The sequence below is a fragment of the Stegostoma tigrinum genome, chromosome 15 (assembly GCF_030684315.1).
Source record: "Stegostoma tigrinum isolate sSteTig4 chromosome 15, sSteTig4.hap1, whole genome shotgun sequence".
Taxonomy (NCBI): Eukaryota; Metazoa; Chordata; class Chondrichthyes; order Orectolobiformes; family Stegostomatidae; genus Stegostoma; species Stegostoma tigrinum.
Window position 1 is genome coordinate 13,360,918 of NC_081368.1, and position 24,765 is coordinate 13,385,682.

The following is a 24,765-nucleotide window of genomic DNA, read 5'->3' on the forward strand; positions in this document are numbered from 1 at the left end:
TCCCTATTTATTCCAGTTCCCTCCCCCCATCCCCCTCTCTGATGAAGGGTCTAGGCCCGAAACGTCAGCTTTTGTGCTCCTGAGATGCTGCTGGGCCTGCTGTGTTCATCCAGCCTCACATTTTATTATCTTGGAATCTCCAGCATCTGCAGTTCCCATTATCTCTGATTCTGGGAGATGTAGTTCATTAGCCTTCCTGCCATAAGGATACACGAGGCAGAGAAAACATCAACATCCGGCGTGCATTGCACGGGAGGGGGCGTGGCTCATCGCGCAGTCGCAGTGGCAGGGTGTCCGGAAGCTGTGGACGGTTTGTTGTCGACGTGGGGAAGGCCGGCAGGTGCAGTCGCAATGGAGTGAGGCGGATGCAGACAGCTTTAGTGTGATCGTTTCTCCTGTTGAGCTGGGCGCCGAACATGTGGCTGAAACCCGAGGAAGTGCTGCTGAAGAACGCCCTGAAGCTATGGGTTACGGAGAAAACACACAAGTACTTTGTCTTACAACGTCGCAGAGGATACGGAGAAGGGGGCGGTGGACTAACGGGTAAAGTGGAGAGTTGACGGAGAATGCGCAGGCGCATTGTGGACGCGGTGCCGGCTGCTGGGCGGGACGCAGGCGCAGTGTGGATAGGGTGCCGGCTGCTGGGCGGGACGCAGGCGCAATGTGGATACGGTGCCGGCTGTTATGTTCTGAAAAGGAAACACGAGAAACATTCCTTTGCTGAAGTCTCAGTGTAGATGTTAATGCAGAATGCACAGTTTGGATAACTTTGTGTTCTGTTTGATGGGTTTATCGGCAAACTGCCAATTATCTTTTCATTTTGATTATTATTTGTTTAATTCTGATATTTATTAATTTATCGTAATTATTAATTATTGGTTCCTCACATTCAGCTTTCTGATAATTAATCGCCTGACATTTAATAGTTTCTGTCATTAAGATTATTTGTTATTTCATATGCCTTTATCTGCCATTTATTAACATATTTATTGTTTTATCATTTGCTGTGCTTTATTTGTCTTGTTTCTTATCTGTTGCTGTTTGTCACTGATTTCTTTCACCTTACCCTAAGATTTTAAAAGACTGACATATGGGTGATGGTTACTTTTCGTGACGATTTTTCTTGAAAGATTAGGTCAGGGAGTTTGTCTAGAACAGTGACCTAATTTACTGTGTGACTGTGAACCCCTGGAGTGGTGTTTTTAAAGAGCTGGTCAGGGGATAACACCATTACTTTTCTGGAATGGCATCTGCATCTCCCAGTTCCAGTAGTTATTAAAAGCTGTGAAGGTTCTCAGTTTTGAGTGTTCATATAAGGACACTCCACAGTTCACAGGACAGAAACTTGGGTGCAATCAGTCAATGAGAACTTAAAGTAGCTGTGTTGGGAAGTAGATAGAAAAATCTTAAACTACAAAGTAGAACAAAGTTTTCAAAACTGTGCTGAAATCTAGATAGTTTGACTTGTTTTATTTCTTCTGGTTTTGTCTTTTATGCAATAAACTTCTGTTTTTCCATTGGAATTTTACAGCCTCATATGAATAATTTTCAGTGACTGACCACCAATATTAGCTTAAAAATAAATATGTTATATCAGGTTAGATTTCATTCTGTGATCTGACTTGCCAGTAGGACAATCAATTGGGATCATAACACCACTCAAGATGTGAGAATTCGCAATCTGAGTTGTGGCCAAGGACTGGTTTACTGTCTCGCAGATGCTCTCTTGCTTCCCACCTTGCTTCAGAGCTGAATATTAGTTTCTGACTTGTGTTTCTGCACCTGATGCTTTCACTTTACAGCAGTTCCTCACTTAACTTCCAACCTGCATTAAATAAAAGTGCAGTTTTAAGCAACTCAGATTCTCCCCATAATAATTAATGTATAAACAGAAGTTGGCGTCCTGGTGAGGGTTTATCTTTCGCTGCTGATTCCAGCTAGCCTCACCTTCTACATTGATTCCTAGTAGTCTCCCGACCTCCAGCAATTCGCAGCATGTTTCGGTACAGTGTCTGTCTCCAGGATGTGGAAAGATATAATGGCACAAAACCAATAAACAGGGAGAGTGAGGAGCAATGAGCAGGACAGAAGTAGAGAATCTGAGTAGATCTTAGAATCTCCCAAGAAAGCTGTTGAGATTGCAGTTAATTCTGTCATGTCACAGAACCGTTGCTGTATCAAAGGCAATGACTCAAAAAATGGAAATAGCAGCAAGGTTTCAGGCATACGCCTTAAGAACCCCAAGGCAGTTGGTTAAAACTATACTAGGGTATGGGGAGACACCCAGATTGGTAAAAGAAACAAAATTGACATAAAGAAAAGCCTCTTCTCACAATGAGTGGCTCGGATCTGGAATACACCTGAGTTTACCATCTGGTAGGTTCAGTTGAAGAATTTGAAAGAGAATCAGATTGTTATCTGAAAAAGAAGAATGCCTACTAACTGAGATGCTCATTCAGAGAGCTGGTGCAAACCTGATGGCTCAAATGACTGCCTCCTGCACCCTAACAATTTTAAGATTGGTGATGTAAGTTGGAGAAACAGACCCGAAAGACTAAACAGTTTTAAAATGAAACCACATTAAGTTGTGTAGCTTATTAAGACTTAGTGAAGAAATGCTGTGATTTAAATTTTCGTTCTCCTCATTGAGCATTCCCAGAACTGCATTATGGCACATCTTGTTACTTGTTAACACAGTTTAACAGATGGTACCTAATATTAATTTTCTTTGCTTTAACAAGGACCTTTTTGTGCTTTTGCTTTGCCTTGATTATTTGTGTGTAGAATAAATCTGAAGTAGGTCAAATCTAACATTAATGGAAATAATAAAGTATGTTTCATGCTCAATAATTATTCAGTTTTGTCACTACACTGGGACCATTTATGCTGCACTGTTGGCAAGAGACTTAATGCTTACTTAAAACTTGAGATTCTCAGGTTTTGAGGTTTCATTGGGCAGTATACACTCTTTCCTTTGAGCATGAGACATGGCATCAGGAGGCTGGATTCATGCACTATGTTTCACTTCAGAAGGGCAGTACGGCATGGGGCAGTGAGTAAAAAATGGATGGTATCCAGCTCTGCTTGTGGAATAAAATCCTTAGTTCCCTCTAGGCTGGAATCCATTCCTGATAAGTAGGGTCACAGTGCATATTTGGCAATGTCATTCCGTCACAAGGATGACGGTTGTGGGAAATAGTCCAGTAGATTCATTGTCAGGTCGGTCCCCTCTGTGCAATTTTAGACTGACACATTCCTGTATTTCGTTATTAATTTTATAAGAATGTCCCTCAGACCAGCTTCTTAGCGATCTCTGTTTCAGAAACTGTGTAGCAGTTTACTGTACACTTGCTTTACCAAGCAAAGTTTTGGAATTATCAAACAGTGTGCAGTGCACATGCATCTGGTTTCAATAGACACAGCCTAATAAAAACACTCCCAGAAATGTAGATGTGGCATCTGTTAGGTAAATCAAAAGTTGACATTTCAGTTATACTGTCAAGAATTGTGTGGCTAAAATTCAAGCACTGCTGGAGTTTTAAAATAGTGCTGAGGCAGAGTTTTTTTTTTCCTGCCTGCTAACTTTAATGCTAGCTTGAAGAACTAAATTCTATTCCAGAATATCATGAGACTTGTATCTTGGTTAATAATTTGACTGCACAGATCTAAATCTTAGTGTATGTTAGTACTTTAGCTGGCTCTGGGGTCTTTTTGGAATTTAGGCTTTTTGTTGATCTCACTTCCATTTTGGAGCTTTATTTATTGTCTTAATATTGTTTAAAGATAGTTCATTACTTGGTGTTTCTTTCAGATTGCTATTTACACTGTGCCTGTCCCTGGCTGCATATCATTTCCTTTGAGCAGTCTTTAGATTCTTTTTCAAAAATGGATGCCATGGAAGCAATTATAGCAACCCAAGGACCAACATTTCTGAAGAAAGTCCCTGACTGGAAACTTCAACTTTTCTGTTCCTCTGATGCTGCCTGCCCTGCTGTGTTCATCCAACTCTGTATTGTGTTGTCTCTGATTCCAGAATATGCAGTTCCTGCTATCACAAGGCTCTGGCTGTTCATCAAATTCATAGTAGCATTTCTTCAGTAAAGTTTCTGATCATTTTCAAAATTGGTCTTTTTGAGCGTTACACATTGCCATCAAATAGGCTGAACATATCCATATGAAGATATTAGTGATTTGAGCGCTGGAGCTTTAGAAATAGGTTATTCACGCAAACTGATCTGTCTATTTGCATACTAAACAGCAAAAGCAGCAATTGATGGATAGAGCAAAGTGAGCTCATGACCAGAGGGTCAGATGTTGCAGTCCTGTGACATCCGGTCATGAATGATGGTGGACTATTAAAACAACTTACTGGAGGAGTGGTCCACAAATATTCATAGCAATCTTCAACGATCTCGGCCTCCTCTTGTGGTCCTCAGAATCACAGATCTTTATCTTCAGCCAATTCAATTCACACCAAGATATCGAGAAATGTGTGGTGGCATTGGACACTGCAAAGGCTGTGGGCCCTAACAACATCCCAGTAATTGTACTGAAGATTTATGCTCCAGAACTTGCCTTGCCTGAAGCCAAGCTTTTCCAGGACAGTTATAACACTGGCAGCTGTTCAGCAATTTGCAGAAGTGCCCAGGTATGTCCTGTGCACAAAAAGCAAAGTAAATCTAACCTGGGCAATTACCTCTAGCAAAGCAGAAGCAGAGTGAAACACTCCCAACCGGAACTCCTCTTCTGCCAGTTGTTTTCTTTTCCACTTGTTCTCCTTTCTCTGCGTTTTTTTCCCCGAACTTTTAACTCACCCAGAGGCAAAATGGAGGAGGTGACTGCAGACCAAGAGGGTACCAGACTGGAGGCCAGCACAGGGAAGTGAGCCCCAGAGAAAACTCACCTTGGAACAGTTGAGAGCCATTATGGAGCGGATTGAAGGTTTGGAGCAGAGCGGGGATTCTTGTTCGTCTCGGTCTGATACAGGAGGTCAGACCACATGTGGAAGCCCCTGCACTGAGCTCTACAATCTAATGTGTACTTGTAATTTGTTTATCTGACTGTAATGTCGGAGGCGATGGCCTAGTGGTATTATCGCTGGACTGTTGAGCCAGAGACCCAGGTAACGCTCTGGGGACTGGATTCAAATCCTGCCATGGCCGATGGTGGAATTTGAATTCAGTAAAATATCTGGAATTAAGAATCTAATGATGACCATAAACCCATCTGGCTCAGAAATGTCATTTAGGGAAGGAAACTGCCGTTGTTACCTGGCCTGGCCTACCTGTGACTGCAGACCTACAGCAATGTGGTTGGCCCTGAACTGCCTTCTGGGCAATAAATGCTGCCTAATCAACAAAGCCCTCATCCGTTAATGAACAAAGAAGAAAAAGTCTATATTTTTAACTGTCGTATTTCTAACTTATACTATGAATTGCTGTAAGTGTTGCAAGTGCTTTCCTTTTTTATTCCCCTTTTGTATCTAAGATTTGTACCAAGGTACTTTGTACTTAAGATGGCACCATAAGAGACAGCATTGTAAACTTTTCACTGTACTCCTGCACTTGAATGCGCATGACAATAAAGCATATTCTATTGTTTTTTATTGCCTGATGAGTCTACTCTCGATCATCAGTGAAGTGAAGGAAGGCGTCATCAACAGCACTTGCTCAGCAATAACCTACTGAAGGATGCCCACTTTAGGTTCTGCCACGCCTACTCAATTCCTGACCTCATTGCAACCTTGGTTCAAACATTGACAAAAGAGCTGACTTCCAGAGGTGAGCTGAGAGTGACAGATCTTGACGTTAAGGCCACATTCAATCAAGTGTATCATCAACGAGTCCTTGAGAATTTGGAATCAATTGATAGCGGGGGCCAACTTTCTATTGGCTGGAGGTCAGTCGTCTTAACTCCAGGACATTTCTGCAGGAGTGCCTCCCAGGGCAGTGTCCTAAGCCCTTCTTCAGCCACTTCATCCATCATAAGGTCATAAGTGGAGCCTGAGAGTTCTCGGATGTTGAAGCAGCCCATGTTCAAATGCAACAAGAGATGAGGACCATGTCCAAAGTTTGGCTTACAAGTGGCGAATAACATTCACTCCACACAAATGCCAGGCCATGACCATCACCAATAAGAAACAATCTAAGTACTGACCCTTGATATTACTTGAATAATATTTTTAATTATTTATGAAGTGCCGGAAGGAAAGGAGGCTGAAATCAGTGTCATCAACATGGGGTTTCGTTGTAGACCTAAATAGTCTTTAGAAAGGATCGTGAAATGTAATTAGCTGTATAAGTTATACATATGAGTTCCTGAGTGAGCATCCTGTTGAAGGCACGACGGTTTGTCTATATTTCTATTCAGACCATCTGAAAAGGTGTCACGTTGTCATAGAGACTGACTGCAATAGTGGAAAGTTTTTTTATTGTTCAGCTTACTTGCATTAAATTTGCCCATGTCTGCTTGCTGATACATGCAGTTCGGTTTGTGGGAAGGCAGACACCGTTGCAGCTTCCCTTCGGCTACACCTCGGTCATTTGAGGGAACCAACAGCAGGGAATAGTTAGGCCTGAACTTCAAGCAGAGAAAATGTTAGCATTATTGTTCCCTGTGTGGAATGCAAGTGAAGTTCTGTCTCAATCTGGTTTTTGTAGGATAGAAGCCATTGCAATATTTCTTCCAGATCGCAGCTAGCAGAAGGAATCTACGGTGGTCATCAGAGTCTGGTGGCAGAAAATAGGATTTGCTCAGAAAGCTGGGGGAAGGTAATTGCTGAGCCATTTCCAGTCAGCAAGTCTGTAAAGAAAAAGTGAGGATTGTATAGCAAATGAAAAACCTTTAGAACCTTACCTTGGAGGATTGCTGGGACAGTAAGGAGGGTTATGAAATTCTCAAGGGCATTGGCATACCTCCTTGAGATGGTCCCCAAAGTAGTAAATGAACCTTCAAGATGTTGTAACGCGCACTTTGGTTGAAGTAAAAAGAACTGAGATCACTGCATAAACAGTTATAAGCTATTGTGTTGTTAAATATTTTGTTTAGTTACATAGAATAATTATTTTGCTTAAAATGTCAAGTTGTGGTATGTTAATGTCCATTGATTGCTGGGTGTTCAGATTTCTCTTTAAACATGAACTGTCCCTGACAAGATTGTTTACTATCTTGCAATGATAAGGAATCAAGTTTGCTTTTGATATCCCGGTAGATTCATAGAATCATAGAGTATACAGTGTAGAAACTGGTTATTGAGCCCATCATGCCTCTACAGGTTCCTTAAAGATCTATGATAATGGGAACTGCAGATGCTGGAGAATCCAAGATAATGAAATGTGAGGCTGGATGAACACAGCAGGCCCAGCAGCATCTCAGGAGCACAAAAGCTGATGTTTCGGGCCTAGGCCCTTCATCAGAGATCTCTGATGAAGGGTCTAGGCCCGAAACGTCAGCTTTTGTGCTCCTGAGATGCTGCTGGGCCTGCTGTGTTCATCCAGCCTCACATTTCATTATCCTTAAAGATCTACCCTGTTTGTACTAATCACCTGCTTTTTCGTCAAAGCCTTGCAAATGTTATTGTATCTGCTTTTTCCACACTTACATATAACTTGTATTGTAGAATTTCACTGTCCTCTAAAACTGTCATAAATCCAGAGGGAACGATGTGCAAGAAACTTCATGCAAAAGATATTGGATGTGCTTCTTTCTGAATTTGCTGTGAAACTTGAAAGAAAACCAAAGGGCTTGCATTTGCCTAACAGCTTTTGTGGAGCTAAATTGTGCATTTTTCTATTTGCATTCTCCACCAGGTTTGTTTTAGCATAATATGTGTAGCGGTCTGATGCTGCTAATGTCTTTTAAAATAAAAGCTCTTGTGTTACATGCTTTAACTTTTCTCCAGTCACTAATCTGGTCTCATAGAACTGAGCATGCATTTTGATTGAAGGAATGAATTAGAAGCTAACTACTCAGGTGCACATAATACTTTTTTTCTGTTTTGCAGGACTCCTTGTAGGGACACTTGATACGGTGTTTGATTCAACTTCCAAAGTAGCTCCATATCGTATTCTACATCAGACACCAGAATCCCAAGTCTATTGGTCCATTGCTTGTGGTAAGTTAAAGCATTACTGTGCAAGTTATTCAAGGTCAGCGTTACCTTTCATTGTCAATCATTTCAGGTTGCATACGTGATCTGGCGTAGAAGGATGGGTTAGTAAATTTGCAGACGACACTAAGGTCGGTGGAGTTGTGGATAGTGACGAAGGATGTTGTAGGTTGCAGAGAGACATAGATAACCTGCAGAGCTGGGCTGAGAGGTGGCAAATGGAGTTTAATGCAGACAAGTGTGAGGTGATGCACTTTGGTAGGAGTAACCGGAAGGCAAAGTACAGGGCTAATGGTAAGATTCTTAGTAGTGTAGATGAGCAGAGAGATCTCGGAGTCCATGTACACAGAACCTTGAAAGTTGCCACCCAGGTTGACAGGGCTGTTAAGAAGGCATACAGTGTTTTAGCTTTTATTAGTAGAGGGATCGCATTCCGGAACCAAGAGGTTATGGTGAAGCTGTACAAAACTCTGGTGCAGTCGCACTTGGAGTATTGTGTACAGTTCTGGTCACCGCATTATAAGAAGGATGTGGAAGCTTTGGAAAGGGTGAAGAGGAGATTTACTAGGATGTTGCCTGGTATGGAGGGAAGGTCTTACGAGGAAAGGCTGAGGGACTTGAGGCTGTTTTCATTAGAGAGAAGGAGGTTGAGAGGTGACTTAATTGAAACGTATAAAATAATCAGAGGGTTAGATAGGGTGGATAGGGAGAGCCTTTTTCCTAGGATGGTAATGGCGAGCACGAGGGAGCATAGCTTTAAATTGAGGGGTGAAAGGTATAGGACAGATGTCAGAGGTAGTTTCTTTACTCAGAGTGTAGTAAGGGAATGGAACGCTTTGCCTGCAACGGTAGTAGATTCGCCAACTTTAGGTACATTTAAGTCGTCATTGGATAAGCATATGGACGTACATGGAATAGTGTAGGTTAGATGGGCTTGAGATCGGTATGACAGGTCGGCACAACATCAAGGGCCGAAGGGCCTGTACTGTGCTGTAATGTTCTATGTTCTATGTTAAATATTATAAAAATCTGTAAATACGCTTTTTTAAAAGAAACAATATTATTTTTATTCTTGAACGCTGTCCTGCTGCTGCCTTACCCAAGATGTTATGTACTTTTGCCCAAAGACAGTTAAGCCCATTATTTTAAAATGTTTGCATCCCTTTGTATAACAGGACATCAGAGAGGGGCCATTCTGTCCACTGTATACATGCTGCCTGTAGGAAATATCTGTCCAATTATTATCATTCTCCATAACATAGAGCAATATAGCACAGGAACAGACCCTTTGACCCACCATGTTTGTGCTAACTGATGCTGTTCTGAACTAATTCCATCTGCCTATGCATGATCCTTAGTGTCCTGTTCTCTGCTTGTTCATGTGTCTGTCTAAATGGCTGTTAAACCTTGCTGTTGTATCTGCTTCTACCACCCCCACTGTCTTTACCTTATTTCCTGCCCTTCCTAAAAGTCAAATATCTTTAAATATTCATTTCAGCCTTTCTGTAGCCATGTTGCTTTAATGACAATGAAATCAAACTCACTGATCAGACCACCTGCATTCTAATCCAAATCAGTTACATATATCACCAAACAACAGACGTCCCAGCACTGATCATTGCGTAGCGTCACAGGTCACAGGCCTGCATTCATACAGTCACACAGAGTTGAAACGGGCCCTTTGGCCCAATTCATCCAGGTGGACCAGTTTTCCGAAACTGATCTAGTCCCGTTTTCCCACACGTGGCCCATATTCTTCTCACCCTTTTCTATCCCTGTACCTGTCCAAATGTCTTTTAAATGTTGTAATTGTAACTGCCTCTATAATGTTGTCTGGCAGCACATTCCGTATATGCACCAACCAGTGTCAAATAAGCACCGTCCACAACTTATTTTTACATTTTTGTTTCTCTTTTTTTGGTTGTTTTTAGTGTTTTTTGTGCAGTTTTCTTTTAAACTTATCTTCTGGAAAGAGTTTGGTCATGGCGGTGGTGCACAGCAGTAGCTGGGCTTTAGCACAAGTCCAGATGGCGGTCAGCAGTGAAGCCTGGTGCTTGGTGGCATAGCAGCTGGTGAACCTTAGCAGGCCATAGCCCGATGTGGGTGAAAGCATGCCCAGTGCAGGGGAGAGCAAAATCTTACGGGGAAAGCCCAGCATGCAATGTCTGCAGGCTCGTGGCTTAAGAAAGAACTATAATGTTTAACTTTTTAAATTTTTTTTTCTTTATTTTTCTACTTTATACTAAGAAGACCTGCATTGTTGACTTTTTAATGTATTGTTTTATTTTTCTATTTTTGTACCTAAGATTTTGTACCAAGGTACCTTTTGTGCCTAAAATGGCACCAGGAATAGCAACATTGTATACTTTTCATTGTATTCCTGTACCCCTGTACTTGAGTACGCATGACATTTCAATCTAAATCATAGATCTCATGTGATTGGATCCAGTGGACCAGCCTCTCTCAAAGAGACCTTGTCAAAGGCCTGGCTGAAGTCCATGTAAACAACATCCACTGCCTTAGCCTCATCAATCATCTTCATTACTTCCTCAAAAACTCAGTCAAGTTTGTGAGTCAAGACTTATCCTGCATAAAGCCATGCTGACTGTCCCTAATAAGTCTCTTCTCCAAATGCAAGTAAATCCGGTTCCTAAGAATCTTTTCCAATAATTACCCCACCACCGATGTCAGGCCTATAATTTCCTGGATTATCCCTGTTGCCTGCCTTAAGCAAAAGAAGTACAGCGGTGGCTGTTCTCCAATCTTCTGAGACCTCATCTGTGGCTAAAGACGATACAAAGATCTCTGTCAAGGCCTCAGCAATCTTCTCCCATGCTTCCTTCGGTATCCTGGGTTGCAGTCCGTCAAGCCCTGGGGACTTAGCTACCTCAATGTTTTTCAAGACACTGAACAGCTCCTCCTTAATGTAAATTTGCCTTCGTGATATTATGCATGAACTCAATATCTTTGTAAATTAATTTAAGAGAATTGGGCCAGGGTTTTCAGATATAATTCAATTCTCATCAGTTTTGCATTCTGCCCTTGCTCTTGTAATTGACTTGGTGAAAAGAGGGGAAAAAAATTAGGAAGTTAGAGACTAGAGGAATTATTTATTGCAGTGTAGGTGTTTCTCCATTGGACACTGTAAAGTGAAGTACAACAATGCCACCACTAGTAGCAGAGTGTAATCACAGTGTGATGTGTTTATGTACACGGTGCAAGTGTAAATGCAGAAAGGTAAAGTGACAAAGATGTTACAATGGGAGGGAAGCACTTACACTTTTTGTTGTTGTAGATCGTTCAGGTCAAATTTACATTTGAATTTCTTCTGATGAAGCATTGCCTTTATTTCTCTCTCGTGTTCTTTTCTGAAAATTACGAGCAGCCACTCTCGATCTATTGCAAACTGTAGGCCAAGTCAGATTACAGTTAGGTAGGAATAGTTTGCTTGACCATAAAACAGAGAGGCAACCCTTTTGGGCATCAAGGAGAAAAGTAGAAGTGAGACTGTAACCAGATCAGCCATGAACTTAGTAAATATTTGAATACTTATACTAACATACTAATGGAAGCAAGTCCTTTAAAAAAATTAGCTAGATTTAGAATGTTGTACCAGGGTTCTGCCATTTTATTATGTCTTAAATATGTATTTTTTAATCAGTTTTAAAATGATCCTTCCACTGCTTTTGAGAAAATTGTTCTTTTCTTGTACCAGGTCCTACTTGCGCAACATCAGGTTGTCATATTATTTGATATTTTTAACAAAGATGACTGTATCATACTGTGTGCAAAATAACCTCAGCTGAATTATCCAGCCCAGTGCTACCATTTTACTATTCAGTTGCTACCTAGGTTTTCAGAGGTGCTTTCTGTTTAGTTTTCATACTTGTTTTGGCATTTTAACATTTACAGCTGCAGGGAGGGCAGAAATATTGTAGTGTTAGTGTTCAGATTTAATGTCCTGGGAAAACATGAAAGTGCTTCCATCTTAGTGTTATCAAGTGAAATCTCAGAGAGCCGATACTGTGAGTAAATTATTCCAGCTGTGCTCATCCTTCATGATGCTGAGATGCTTGTAATTACTGGGCATTTATTACCTTTGGTTGCTAAGGACCTGCATCTGAATGTTGCACTGGATGTATCTTTATCTTACTCTTGCTTTTTCTAAATTGGCTCAGACTTTTTGCTGCAGTAGTTTTAATAATGTTTGATCCTTAATTTGCCTTGTATGCCATTTGACTTGTCAAGCTCGCCTAGCTACTTAACACGATCATGGTGATAGAACAGTATAACACAGAACCGGCTCTTCAGCCCATGCCTTCGCTAACCGTGATGCCATTCTAACCTAATTCCATCTGCCTTCACATTGTCCATTACCCTAAATTCCCTGCATGTTTATGCGTCTGCCTAAATGGCTCTTAAACAATTCCATCTGCTCTACCACCTCCCCTGTCTTTAATTTTTTTTCCGTGTCCTTCCTAAAAGTCAGGTATCCTTAAATATTCAGTTCTCGGTCTTGGATCTTTCTGCAGCCAAGTTGATTTCATGACAACTATATCAATCCTGCCAACCCATCTCTTGTGCCTTTTAATCGCCTATCTAGTTGCAAAGAGGTGGATTGACCTTAATCTTGTATTTTTCACAATATTCTGTATTCTCGCTTCGTTGATATTTGCCTTCCTTAAAATTTCACTTGTTACTTTTCTACTTCCTGTTAACAGCTTTACTTCCTTTCAGTTTAAGCTACCCGTCTTCAGGTTCCCAGCCCCTTGACAATCTGGTTTAAACCCTCCTGTGTAGTACTAGCAAATCTCTGTGTGAGGATGAGTTTCAGTTCTATGAAGATATGGCAGAGCAAGTTGTCTGTGTGGACTGTGTGATCATTGACCTCAGCTGTATTTTCTGACACTATTGTCTTCTGATCTGTTGATCCCATAGTGTCAAAAAATGCTATTGATCTTTTTCTTAATATGCTCAATGACTGAGTGTCCACAACCTGTAGAAACAAAAACTGAAGTTTCACAATCCTTTGTGTATAGGGGCGTCTCCTTAGCACAGCCCCAATTCATCTTTCCTTCTGAGACCATGGACCCTATTTTAAGCTCTTCAGCCAACTGAAACATCCTTCCAGTATCTATTCTATGAAGTCCCCCCCAAGAATTTTATGTTTAAATCGTAGTGATTTTCTGTCCCTTTTGGCACTTTGTTACCCACAAACTAAGTTAACATGACAGCTTTGTGTAGCAAGTATATTATGATATTCTTTGGTTTTTTTTTACTGCTTATGTAACTGGCTGAATATGGACACTGGTTCTCAGTCATGAAAGATCAATGAATGTGAAGCCATGAGACTTGGTTGAAACGTTTCTGACATTCCTTACAAATTGAGCGATGAATGAGAATAGTGAGTAGAAGGGTATCAGGAGAGTTTGGAAAGGGCGAAAATACTTGAAGTTTGGGGGTAAAAAAACATACACAGCTAAAATAGAGACAGGTGGACAGAATGTTTGACTATACATTTGATATTCAAGCTGAGCCTGCAACTGAGCCCTCAAACCACATGAAATATTGACAACTGCGTGCTTATTGGATACCATGAAAATTATGTTCTCAACATCTGGCGGTTCTTTGACGTTATACCAAACTTTCTCCTCAGTGCAGCCTCCAGTATACCATAGACAATAGGTGCTGGAGTAGGCCATTCGGCCCTTCGAGCCAGCACCACCATTCGTTATGATCATGGCTGATCATCCACAATCAATGAATTTCCATTATCAATGGAAGTTTTGTTAGGCGGGAAAAAAACCTTGGTGATGCTTCCTTGTATAGCCTATAGTAAATTCCCTTTATGGTATAAATCTACCCCAGAGCTCATAAAAACGAAGTTACCTTGTGTTGGTTGTGCTATATGTAATTCCTGTGCCATAAGACCATAAGACATAGGAGTGGAAGTAAGGCCATTCGGCCCATCAAGTCCACTCCACCATTTAATCATGGCTGATGGGCATTTCAACGCCACTTCCCTGCACTCTCCCCGTAGCCCATGATTCTTTGTGAGATCAAGAATTTATCGATCTCTGCCTTGAATACATTTAACGTCCTGCCCTCCAGTGCGCTCCGTGGCAATGAATTCCACAGGCCCACCACTCTCTGGCTGAAGAAATGTCGTCTCATTTCCGTTTTAAATTTACTCCCTCTATTTCTAAGGCTGTACACACGGGTCCTAGTCTCCCCGCCTAACGGAAACCATTTCCCAGAGTCCACCCTTTCTAAGCCATGCATTATCTTGTAAGTTTCTATCAGATCTCCCCTCAACCTTCTAAACTCTAATGAATACAATCCCAGGATCCTTAGCCTTTCATCATACATTTAAACCTACCATTCCAGGGATCATCCGTGTAAATCTCTGCTGGACACGCTCCAGCGCCAGTATGTCCTTACTGAGGTGTGGAACCCAAAATTTGACACAGTATTCTAAATGGGGCCGACCTAGAGCTTTATAAAGCCTCAGAAGCACATCGCTGCTTTTGTATTCCAACCCTCTTGAGATAAATGATGACATTACATTCGCTTTCTTAATCACAGACTCTACCTGCAAGTTAACCTTTAGAGAATCCTGGACCAACGCTCCCAGATCTCTTTGTACTTCTGCTTTACAAATTTTCTCACCGTTTAGAAAGCAGTCCACGCCTGTATTCTTTTTTCCAAAGTGCAAAACCTCACGTTTGCTCACGTTGAATTTCATCAGCCATTTCCTGGACCACTGTCCTGAACTGTCTAAATCTTTCTGCAGCCTCCCCACCCCCCCACCACCTGCCTGTCCACCTATCTTTGTATCATCGGCAAACTTCGCCAGAATGCCCCCAGTCCCTTCATCCAGATCATTAATATATAAGGCGAACAGCTGCGGCCCCAACACTGAACCCTGTTGGACACCGCTTGTCACTGGTTGCCATTCTGAAAAAGAGCCTTTTATCCCAACTCCCTGCCTTCTGTCAGACATCCAATCCTCAATCCAAGCCAGTAGCTCACCTCGAACACCATGGGCCCTCACCTTGTTCAGCAGCCTCCCGTGAGGCACCTTATCAAATGCCTTTTGGAAGTCTAGATAGATAACATCCGCTGGGTTTCCCTGGTCTAACCCACTTGTTACCTCTTTGAAGACTTCTAACAGGTTTGTCAGGTACAACCTCCCCTTACTAAATCCATGTTGACTTGTTCTAACCTGACCCTGCACTTCCAAGAATTTAGAAATCTCATCCTTAACGATGGATTCTAGAATTTTATCAGCAACTGAGGTTAGGCTAATCGGCCTATAATTTTCCATCTTTTGTCTTGATCCTTTCTTAAACAAGAGGGTTACAACAGCAATTTTCCAATCATTTGGGACTTTTCCAGACTCCAGTGACTTTTTAAAGATCACAACCAAAACCTCCGCTATTTCTTCAGCCAGCTCCCTCAAAACTCTAGGATGTAGCCCATCGGGGTCAGGAGATTTATCAATTTTCAGACCTTTTAGCTTTTGTAGCCCTTTCTCTTTTGTAATGCCTACCGTACTCAACTCTGCCCCCTGACTCTCCCTAGTTGTTGGGATACTACTCAAGTCTTCCACTGTGAAGACTGACGCAAAGTACTTATTAAGTTCTTCAACTATTTCCTTATCTCCCATCACTAGCCTTCCAGCAACAATTTGGAGCGGTCCAATGTTTGCTTTTGCCTCCCGTTTGTTTCTTATGTATTGAAAGAAACTTTTACTATCATTTCTAATATTACTAGCTAGCCTACCTTAATATTTGATCCTCTCTTTCCTTATTTCTCCCTTTGTTATCCTCTGTTTGTTTTTGTAGCCTTCCCAATCTTCTGATTTCCCAGTGCTCTCGGCGGTTTTACAGGCTGTGACTTTTTCTTTAATATATTTCCTGACTTCCTTTGTCAGCCATGGCTGTGTAATCCCACCCCGATAATCTTTCTTTTCTTAGGGATGAACCTCTGTACTGTGTCCTCAATTACACCCAGAAACTCCTGCCATTGTTGCTCTATGTGCCATACGTGGCAAGACTGGAATGTAGCTACATTGACTAATGTCCGTCGTACCTCTGAGTGATGGGTCCGAAGGAGTGGCCCCGACTTCACTGATAACTACGTTGTTTAACTGATTTTAAAAAAAGTAATGTTTTATTGATATAATGCGATATTACATTTTAACAAAATGGCATTTAAAACTGGCAGAATTGTTGATTCTAAATGAGCTGAGACAGGGTAATAGCAAAAGACTGAACAAGGCGAAGAATTTAGCATCTAATCCTTTAATTGTGGAATAAATTGAAGCTTAATTGTGGGATGTTTTTCAGCGGTCTGCTTTTTAAGTAGCATCTGGATGATAGGTTTTTATCTCTGCTTTTTGACAGCTGTCCTCCTGCTTTGTGAAACAACCTGAAATGGGATCTTTATTAATCACTATCTGTCCTTCACTATTTGTGAATTGGTATAAGAAGTATTACTTGCTGAAATGACCTGAAGAGATTCTAAGAAAAATAAAATACCATGGCTACTGAAAATCTGAAATAAACGGAGTGCAGGAGAAATTCATCGGGTCTAGAAGCATCTGTGGCAAAAGAAGCAGAGTTAACATTTCAAGTCTGGAACTGAAGAGATTGAAGGTTGATTATTAATTTGAAGACTTCTAATTTTTTTTTTGTTTTTAATTAGGAGCCAGCAGTGAAGAAATAAATAAGCACTGGGAATGGCTAGAACATAATGTGATGGCAATACTTCCTGTATTTGATAGTAATGAAGATATCACTAGCTTTGTTCAGGGTAAAATACGGGTAAGAATGCACAATTTTTCCCCCCCCCAGATTAGCAACTTATCTTTTATGTCAGCTTCCTGACGGTTTCTATCAGTTTTGATTAGGTTTTGTGTTCTATTTTATTGGCCATGCAGTAAGGTTGATGTGGACAGTGTAATATTGTGGAAGAATAAATCCCATTTTACTGTCTCTGTTTAAAAAGCAAGAAAATGTTAATAAATGCATCGATTTGATGACTATTCTAATACCTGATAATAAAGTGTGAATCTGGATGAACACAGCAGGCCAAGCAGCATCTCAGTAGCACAAAAGCTGACGTTTCGGGCCTAGACCCTTCATCAGAGAGCCTCTCTGATGAAGGGCCTAGGCCCGAAACGTCAGCTTTTGTGCTCCTGAGATGCTGCTTGGCCTGCTGTGTTCATCCAGATTCACACTTTATTATCTTGAGAACTGCAGATGCTGGAGAATCCATTATCTCTGATACCATTCTAATACCTGACATTGTTTGAACAGATGTGTCCTACTTAGTCCTCTGAAAACACAGAAGGGGACAACAACCCATTGAGACTCTGTCAGTTCTTTGAAAGGATTCATCAGTCCCATTCCTGTAGTTTTTCCCACATTGTTGCAATTGTTTCTTCAAAGTAGTTAACCACTTCATATTGAGAGCTACCATATACTGTCCCATCAAGCAATGCATTCCAAATGCCAAACACTCCTTATGTAAAGCTGTTCAAGTTAGTTCTCTTGTTTTCTTACTACAGTGCTTACACTATTTATTGCTCCTTTTGACAAGTTTTGGCAAGTTTCTGTCCAAAATCAAGAGAGGTTTTCATCGAGAATCTAAACCCCTAACAAGTGCCATTTTGGCTTTTGTTGCAAAAAGGTGAACAAGCTCTGCTTGTCCAGTCTGTCCACGTAACTTACAAGATTATTATGGTGCAGTTTCTGGAGCCCATTTAGCCCATTTTGCCTGCATTGACTCTACTATCAAGTGCTAATCTCCTGCCTTTACCCCAAATCCCATCACGCCATTTCTCTCTAAATAACCATCCAATGCCCTCTTGAATGTCGCAATTGAATCTGCCTCCAATACTTTTTCAGTGGGTATATTCAATACCTGAACAACTTGCTGTGTGAAAGGTTTTCTAACTTCAGCCCTTGCTTCATTTGTACATCACCTTAAATCTCTGCCCTCTCATTCTTGTTTTTTCTTCACAGGCAGAAACAGCCTCACCGAATATACTCAGTCCAGCCCACGCGCGATTTTAAAAACTTCAATTAGATCCCCTGTCAGCTGCCTTTTCTCGAGAGAATAGTACCAACTTCTTCAATCTATCCTCATAAGTGAAGTTTCCATTGACTGTTACTCTTTGGTTTCTATACTTAGCCAAGTTGGCTCTGTCCCTTTTGTACCGCGACCTGCAACTTCTCTCATGAGGCTGTGTGAGGCACTGTATAAATGCCTTCTGTAAATCCACGTGTACACATCAAACGTATTATCCTCATCAACACTTTCTGTTAGTTCTTTGAAAAACTCCAACGGGTTGTTTGCACGTGATGTTCTTGCGTCAGAAATCCATGCTAACCCTTCCCAATCAAACCATCTTTTCTATGTGACTACTGGTTCTATCTTGAATGATTGAGTCCAAATGTTTCCCTGCTAAAAAAATTATATTAACTGGTTTGTAATTGCTAGGATTATCCTTACAATGCCATAATGTTGGCAATTCTTCAGTCTTTAGGCACATTCCCAGGATCCAAGGAAGACTAACTATTATGGTCACATTATTAATTGCAGTTCCTCATCCCTGCATCTGTTCTGGTAATTTTCTTATGTAGCATCTTCAAAGCCTTCACATCGTCCTTAAAGTGCGATTCACAGAATTGAGCGTGATATTTCACTCAGGGTGATGCTAGTGTTTTATATAGGTTTAGAGTAACTTCTTGACCCCTGTTCGGAAAGCCCAGAATCTCATAGGCTGTCAATTTTTTAATAAAGCATATCTTGTCAACTTCAAATATTTCTGCAGAAGTATTCCCAATTCTCTGATCTTGCATTGTCGCACCACCCCTTAAAATTGTACTATTTTGTACGTATTGGCTGTACTCATTTTTCCTATCAAAATGTATCAGCTCACGCTCCTCTGCGTTGAATTTTATCTGCCATATCCTCCCAATTTGTTGGTCTAACTTGAAATATATTACTGACTTCCTCAGTGTTTACTTCACCCCTGAATTGTACGTCACCTGCATGTTTTGTAACTATACTCTGGACGTTTGGGTAATTATCTAAAACACAGCACTGGTGTACTGGTCTTGGTAGTTGGCAACTCCTTAGTATACTTAAATGAAACAACTTTAATTCTGGAGATTTGAAACAAGCACACAAATGGCTGGAGAAACTCAGCAGATCTAATAGCATCTGTGAAGAGAAAATAGTTAATATTTTGAGTCCAATGACCCTTCAAGACTCCACTCTGTGCATCCCTCTTGTCTGAAAAATAGCCGTTCATTCTAAATTTTTGATTTCTGTCTTATCTAATGCTGCTATTTGATCACTTTGGACAATCTGGCCACACGGTGGCTCAGTGGTTAGCACTGCTGCCTCAGAGTGCCAGGGACCTGGTTTCAATCCCACCCTTGGGTGACTGTCTGTGTGGAGTTTACACATTCTCCTCATGTCTGCGTGGGTTTTCTCTGGGTGCTCTGGTTTCCTCCCACAGTCCATAGGTGGATTGGCCATGGTAAGTTGCCTTTGGTGTTCAGGAAAGTGTAGATTAGGTGGGGTATAGGGGGATGGGTCTGGATGGGATTCACTGAGGGTTGGTGTGGGCTTATGGGGCTGAAGGGCCTGTTTCCGCATAGGGATTCTATGATTCACACTTTCATTCCTTAAAAATCTGAAACTTAATAACATTTTTCAGCCATGACATTGAATTGTGCAGCTTCATGAGTGCTGGGGGTATCAGTTAAATTGTTTTTCAACAATTGTAATGTGACAGTACTCTTCTTTGTCATTTTAAATCCATTTTCTTAAAGTAATAAGTTAAAGGTAATGTTGTTCTGCCGCACTTTCGTTTTGCAAAAAGCACAACGTAGTTTTTAATTAGATTTACATTTCTCTTCTAACTGAGACTGTTTTGTGAATTATTTTGAAGAGCTAATTTTATGAAAACTGTCCACATTTATTAATTATACTTGCGCTTGGGCTAGTTCTGCTAAACTGCATGAAAATGCATTTTAGGACGTAAGAAGTATGATTTTGTATGTTACGCACTTAAAGACATCCCCATTGCTTCCTGTCTAAGGGTCTAATAGCAGAAGAGTCTCAAAGTGCATCAATAAAGGAGGAAGATGACCCTGAAAAGTTCCGTGAGGCCCTTTTGAAGTTTGATAAGTGGTTTGGCCTGCCTGAGCAAGAGAAGCTGGTGACCTATTACTCCTGCAATTACTGGAGTGGGCGGGTGCCTTGCCAAGGCTGGCTGTATCTAAGCACTAACTTTCTCAGCTTCTATTCCTTTTTTCTCGGCAAAGAAGGTGAGTCTCTGTTATGCTTATCCACCTCTTAATCAAACCTAATGTCCTTAAATAATTTTGCACAATTTCACATCAAAAATATCATTTATCGATCAGGATTTGTGACGAAAACATCCTATTGTCACCATATCTCCAAATACAGTCTGCAATGTGCCAGTGTCCAATTTGGAGTCAGTTTGGAACATCTACCTCTACCTATTACAGTGTGCTTTCTGCCCTGCTCACTGTACGCTCAAAAGGAAGAAACTGATTGAGAGGTGAATGAAATTTGCCTCCACTGAATTTCTCCAACTGGAGACCTTATTCCCACTAGTTAAGTTCCTTTCAGTTGCCGACAGATTTGTTTGTCGAGGCTGCAGTGTTTTTCATATAGTGTTCACGGGATGTGGGTGTCAGTGTCAAGACCAACATTTATTACCTGTGAAGGGTGGTGCATCATTGCCTTCAGCCATAGCAGTTCATGTAGTGAATGTATTTTTACGTTGCAGTTAGGTAAGTACTTCCTGGATTTTGACTAAGTTGGTGGAATTATGTTGATCTGTTGTCAAGTTAGAATGGTCTGTGCCTTGGAGGAAAGAGGTTGAGGATTTAAGGTACCAGAGTTCTATATCCTTTGTCACATTTTTATATTCTAAAACTTGCTTCCTTTGTAGCAAATGGAAGTATTATAAATGAACCTTTGTGTAAGAACTACTGATATATTTTGTCCATTTGATTAAAAAATATCTTCATCTACCCATCATTATTGTTCTTAAAAAAAAGTACAATGACACAGCCTTTCAATATCTGAGGAGTGATCGAATGCTTATTTATAAGCTGCTTTGTGATTCAGAGTTTATTCAACACGTAGAAGCCAGAAACCTTGTTGTCTGCAGATATGTGATGAGTCGGCTGTGAACCAGATGCTTTTTGTTAGAAGTCATGTTAAGAGTTTTAAGCAATGTGTATATGTGTCTGCTATTTTTCATTGTGAAGCGAGGTCTTCTATTAACAAACTAATGAAGACAGCAAATTGAGTTGTGTTATCAGAAATGTGATCTTTTTTATGAGAAGGAGTTTGTTTCATCTGGGGCTTCATTTCTTAGTGGGATAAATTTCTGTGTTGAGATTACAGATAATCCTCAGAGTTTCTATAGGATTGTAGTTCATTTCTGTTTTGTGAGGGCTTCCATGTTGTTGAGGTATTTTAAGTTGATGCTCCTGAACATAGTAATATTTTAACTGCTGCAGTACTCTGATATAAATAATCCCGAGATTGAAGTTTATTTGATGTTCCATGCACGCCGATTAGTTTGCTGCACATTAGTTTTTGCAGCTGAAAAGAAATAATTGAGAAGAATGTGAATATGAGGAAAGGAGATTTTCAAGCCAAGACATTACTTAACTGAATGGTAAGGGTTACTGAGCATAGAGGGGACAGGTGAACGGGACTCAGCGAGTTAAGACATGACCTCACGTTTAAGGAGGGAGGAATGTGGGCAGCCACACAAGACTGTGCTGGAATAATCAAATCTGATAGTGACAAAAGCATAAAATAATTATGTGAATATATCATTGGCAATCTGAGGTGAGAACTGTCACATTGCATCTGCTTAACCTCCAGAATTTCCTGTCTAAATGTCTTCAACTCTCTCTCCTTTAAATCACAGCTTAAGATTTACATCTTCAACCAAACTTTTTATTTTTTTGTCGTCATAACTCTGTGACAGTAGATTGGTCACTGAGTTAAGAGAATTGTTCCTTGTGAATGACCAAGTAGATTAGGCTGATATTCTGAGATAATGGGAACTGCAGATGCTGGAGAATCCAAGATAATAAAATGTGAGGCTGGATGAACACAGCAGGCCAAGCAGCATCTCAGGAGCACAAAAGCTGACGTTTCGGGCCTAGACCCTTCATCAGAGAGGGGGATGGGGTGAGGGTTCATCAGAGAGGGGGATGGGGTGAGGGCCCGAAACGTCAGCTTTTGTGCTCCTGAGATGCTGCTTGGCCTGCTGTGTTCATCCAGCCTCACATTTTATTATCTAGGCCGATATTCTCTTGGGTTTAGAAGAAGTTTAGGAGGAGATCTGATAGAGGTTTTCAAAATTGTGAGAGGGCTTGATAGAGTACATAAAAAGGAAGTGTTCCCACACATGTTAAATGAAACAAGTCCCTGTACTCACCTTATAATGTCTTGGATGGTATCTTCAGGATCCTTAAAGGGGAGGGTGAGCAACCAGCAGTCATGGTACAGATCAGTACCAATAACATAGGTAGAGAAAGAACTGAGAATGTGAAAAACGAGTACAGTGAGTTAGTTTGGAAGCTGAAGTCACGGACAAACAGGGTAGTTATCTCTGGATTACTACCAGTGCCACGTGATAACGAGGTAAGAAATAGGGAGAGAGTGCACCTAAACATGTGGCTACAGGGCTGGTATAGGAGGGAGGGCTTCCATTACGTGGATAATTGGAGCACATTCTGGGGAAGGTGGGACCTGTACAGTAAGGATGGGTTGCACCTGAACTGGAAGGGCACAAATATCCTGGGAGGGAGGTTTGCGAGAGCTGTGCTAGTTTGGCAGGGGGTGGGGAACTGGATTTATCATTCAGAGGATAGGTTTTTGGCCTTCCAAAATACACAGTAGGGAGGGAGGTGGTTTATAAAGAAATGCGATTGATGGAGCGTAATTGCGGACACCAAGATAGTTTGAGGCGTCTATACTTCAATGCTAGAAGTATCAGAAATAAAGCAGATAAATTTACTGCGAGTGTCGGTACTAGGAGCTACAATGTTGTGGCCATTACAGGAACTTGTGTAACTCGGGGAGAGGAATGGTTGTTATAAGTTCTGGGATTTAAGTGCTTTAAAAGAAATAGGGAGGGTGGAAAAAGAGGTGGGGCAGTGGCATTGCTAGTCAGTGTGAGTATAGCCGCTCCTGAAAGACAGTTCGAAAATGATGTATCTACAGAGTCAGTTTGGGTTGAGGTCAGGAACGAGAAAAAGGCAGTCACTTTGGGGGTTTTTTAGAGACACCCAAACAGCTGCAGAGAAAAGGAGGAGTGGATTGGGAGGCAGATACTGGAAAGGTGCAAAAGTCACAGGGTTGTAGTCATGGGTGACTTCAACTTTCCAAATATTGATTGGAAACATTTTAGTTGTGATAGTTTAGATGGAGTAGATTTTGTCCAGTTCATTCTCGAAGGATTCCTGACACAGTATGTGGATAGACCAACACAAGGAGAGGCCACTCGGATTTGGTGCTTGACAATGAACCGGGCCAAGTGTTAAACCTGTTGGTAGGCGAGTATTTTGGCAGTAGCGATCATAACTCTGTTACTTTTACAACAGTCATGGAAAAGGATAGGTACATACAGCAGGGTAAAGTTTATAATTGAGGGAAGGGTAATTACAATTCTGTTAGGCAAGAATAGGCTAACATAAATTGGGAGCAGATGCTGTCAGGGAGGAGTACCACTGAAATGTGGAGATTGTTTCAGGAATGCATGTTTTATGCGCTCAATATGTTTATCCCTAGCAGGCAGAGAAGATGTGGACGAGTGAGAGAGTTATGGTTCTCGAAAGAGGTCGAATGACTGATTAAGAGGAAGAAGGATGCTTATGTAAGGTTTGGGAAAAGTGGAGCGGAAGAGGCTTGAGCGGGATACAATTTACCCAGGAAGGAGCTGAAGAAAGGGTTTAGGAGAGCTATAAGGGGAGAAGGAGAGAAAACCTTGGCGGATAGGATCACGGAAAACTCCAAGGCTTTTTACACGTGTTTGCAAAACAAGAGAATGACCAGAGAAAGGATAGGGCTGATCAAGGATTGTGAAGGAAATTTGTGCACAGAGCCTAAAGAGATAGGAGAGGTCCTTAATGGATACTTTTCTTCAGTATTCCCAACTGAGAGGGACCTAGTTGTAAAGGAGGGCATTGTGAAACAGGCAGGTAAGCTAGAGGAGGTTGATGTTAGTAAAGATGTGCTAGGAATTCTGAGGAAGTTGAAAATAGACAAGTCCCCTGGGCCTGATGGGATTTATCCACGGATTCTCTGGGAAGCGAGGCCGAGATTGCAGGGCCTTTGGCGAAGATCTTTTCATCCTCACTGTCCACGGGTATTGTGCCGGAAGATTGGAAAGAGGCAAAGATCACTCCCTTGTTCAAAAAAGGGAACAGGGATAACCCTGGAAATTACAAGCCAGTTAGTCTTGTGTCAGTGGTGGGCAAATTTTTGGAAAGAGCTCTGAGAGACAGGATTTATGATCATTTGGAAAGGCACAGTTTGATTTGTGATAGTCATCATGGATTTGTGAGGGGTAGATCATG

The 24,765-nt window shown here is 41.2% G+C and overlaps 1 protein-coding gene across 3 annotated transcripts in view; it reads left to right on the forward strand.

The window, feature by feature from the left end:
- The first annotated feature begins 270 nt into the window (after positions 1-270).
- Positions 271-24,765, forward strand: part of tbc1d8b (TBC1 domain family member 8B) — a 78,143-nt gene continuing 53,648 nt past the window's right edge. For 2 of the 3 annotated variants that reach the window (XM_048544218.1, XM_048544219.1), the window contains exons 1-4: positions 271-543; positions 8,003-8,113; positions 16,817-16,935; positions 20,229-20,457. In XM_048544218.1, the coding sequence (XP_048400175.1) occupies positions 417-543; positions 8,003-8,113; positions 16,817-16,935; positions 20,229-20,457 (586 nt within the window). In that variant the 5' untranslated portion in view covers positions 271-416. The remainder of the gene's footprint in view (positions 544-8,002; positions 8,114-16,816; positions 16,936-20,228; positions 20,458-24,765) is intronic. The other variant, XM_048544220.1, reaches the window with a different exon arrangement.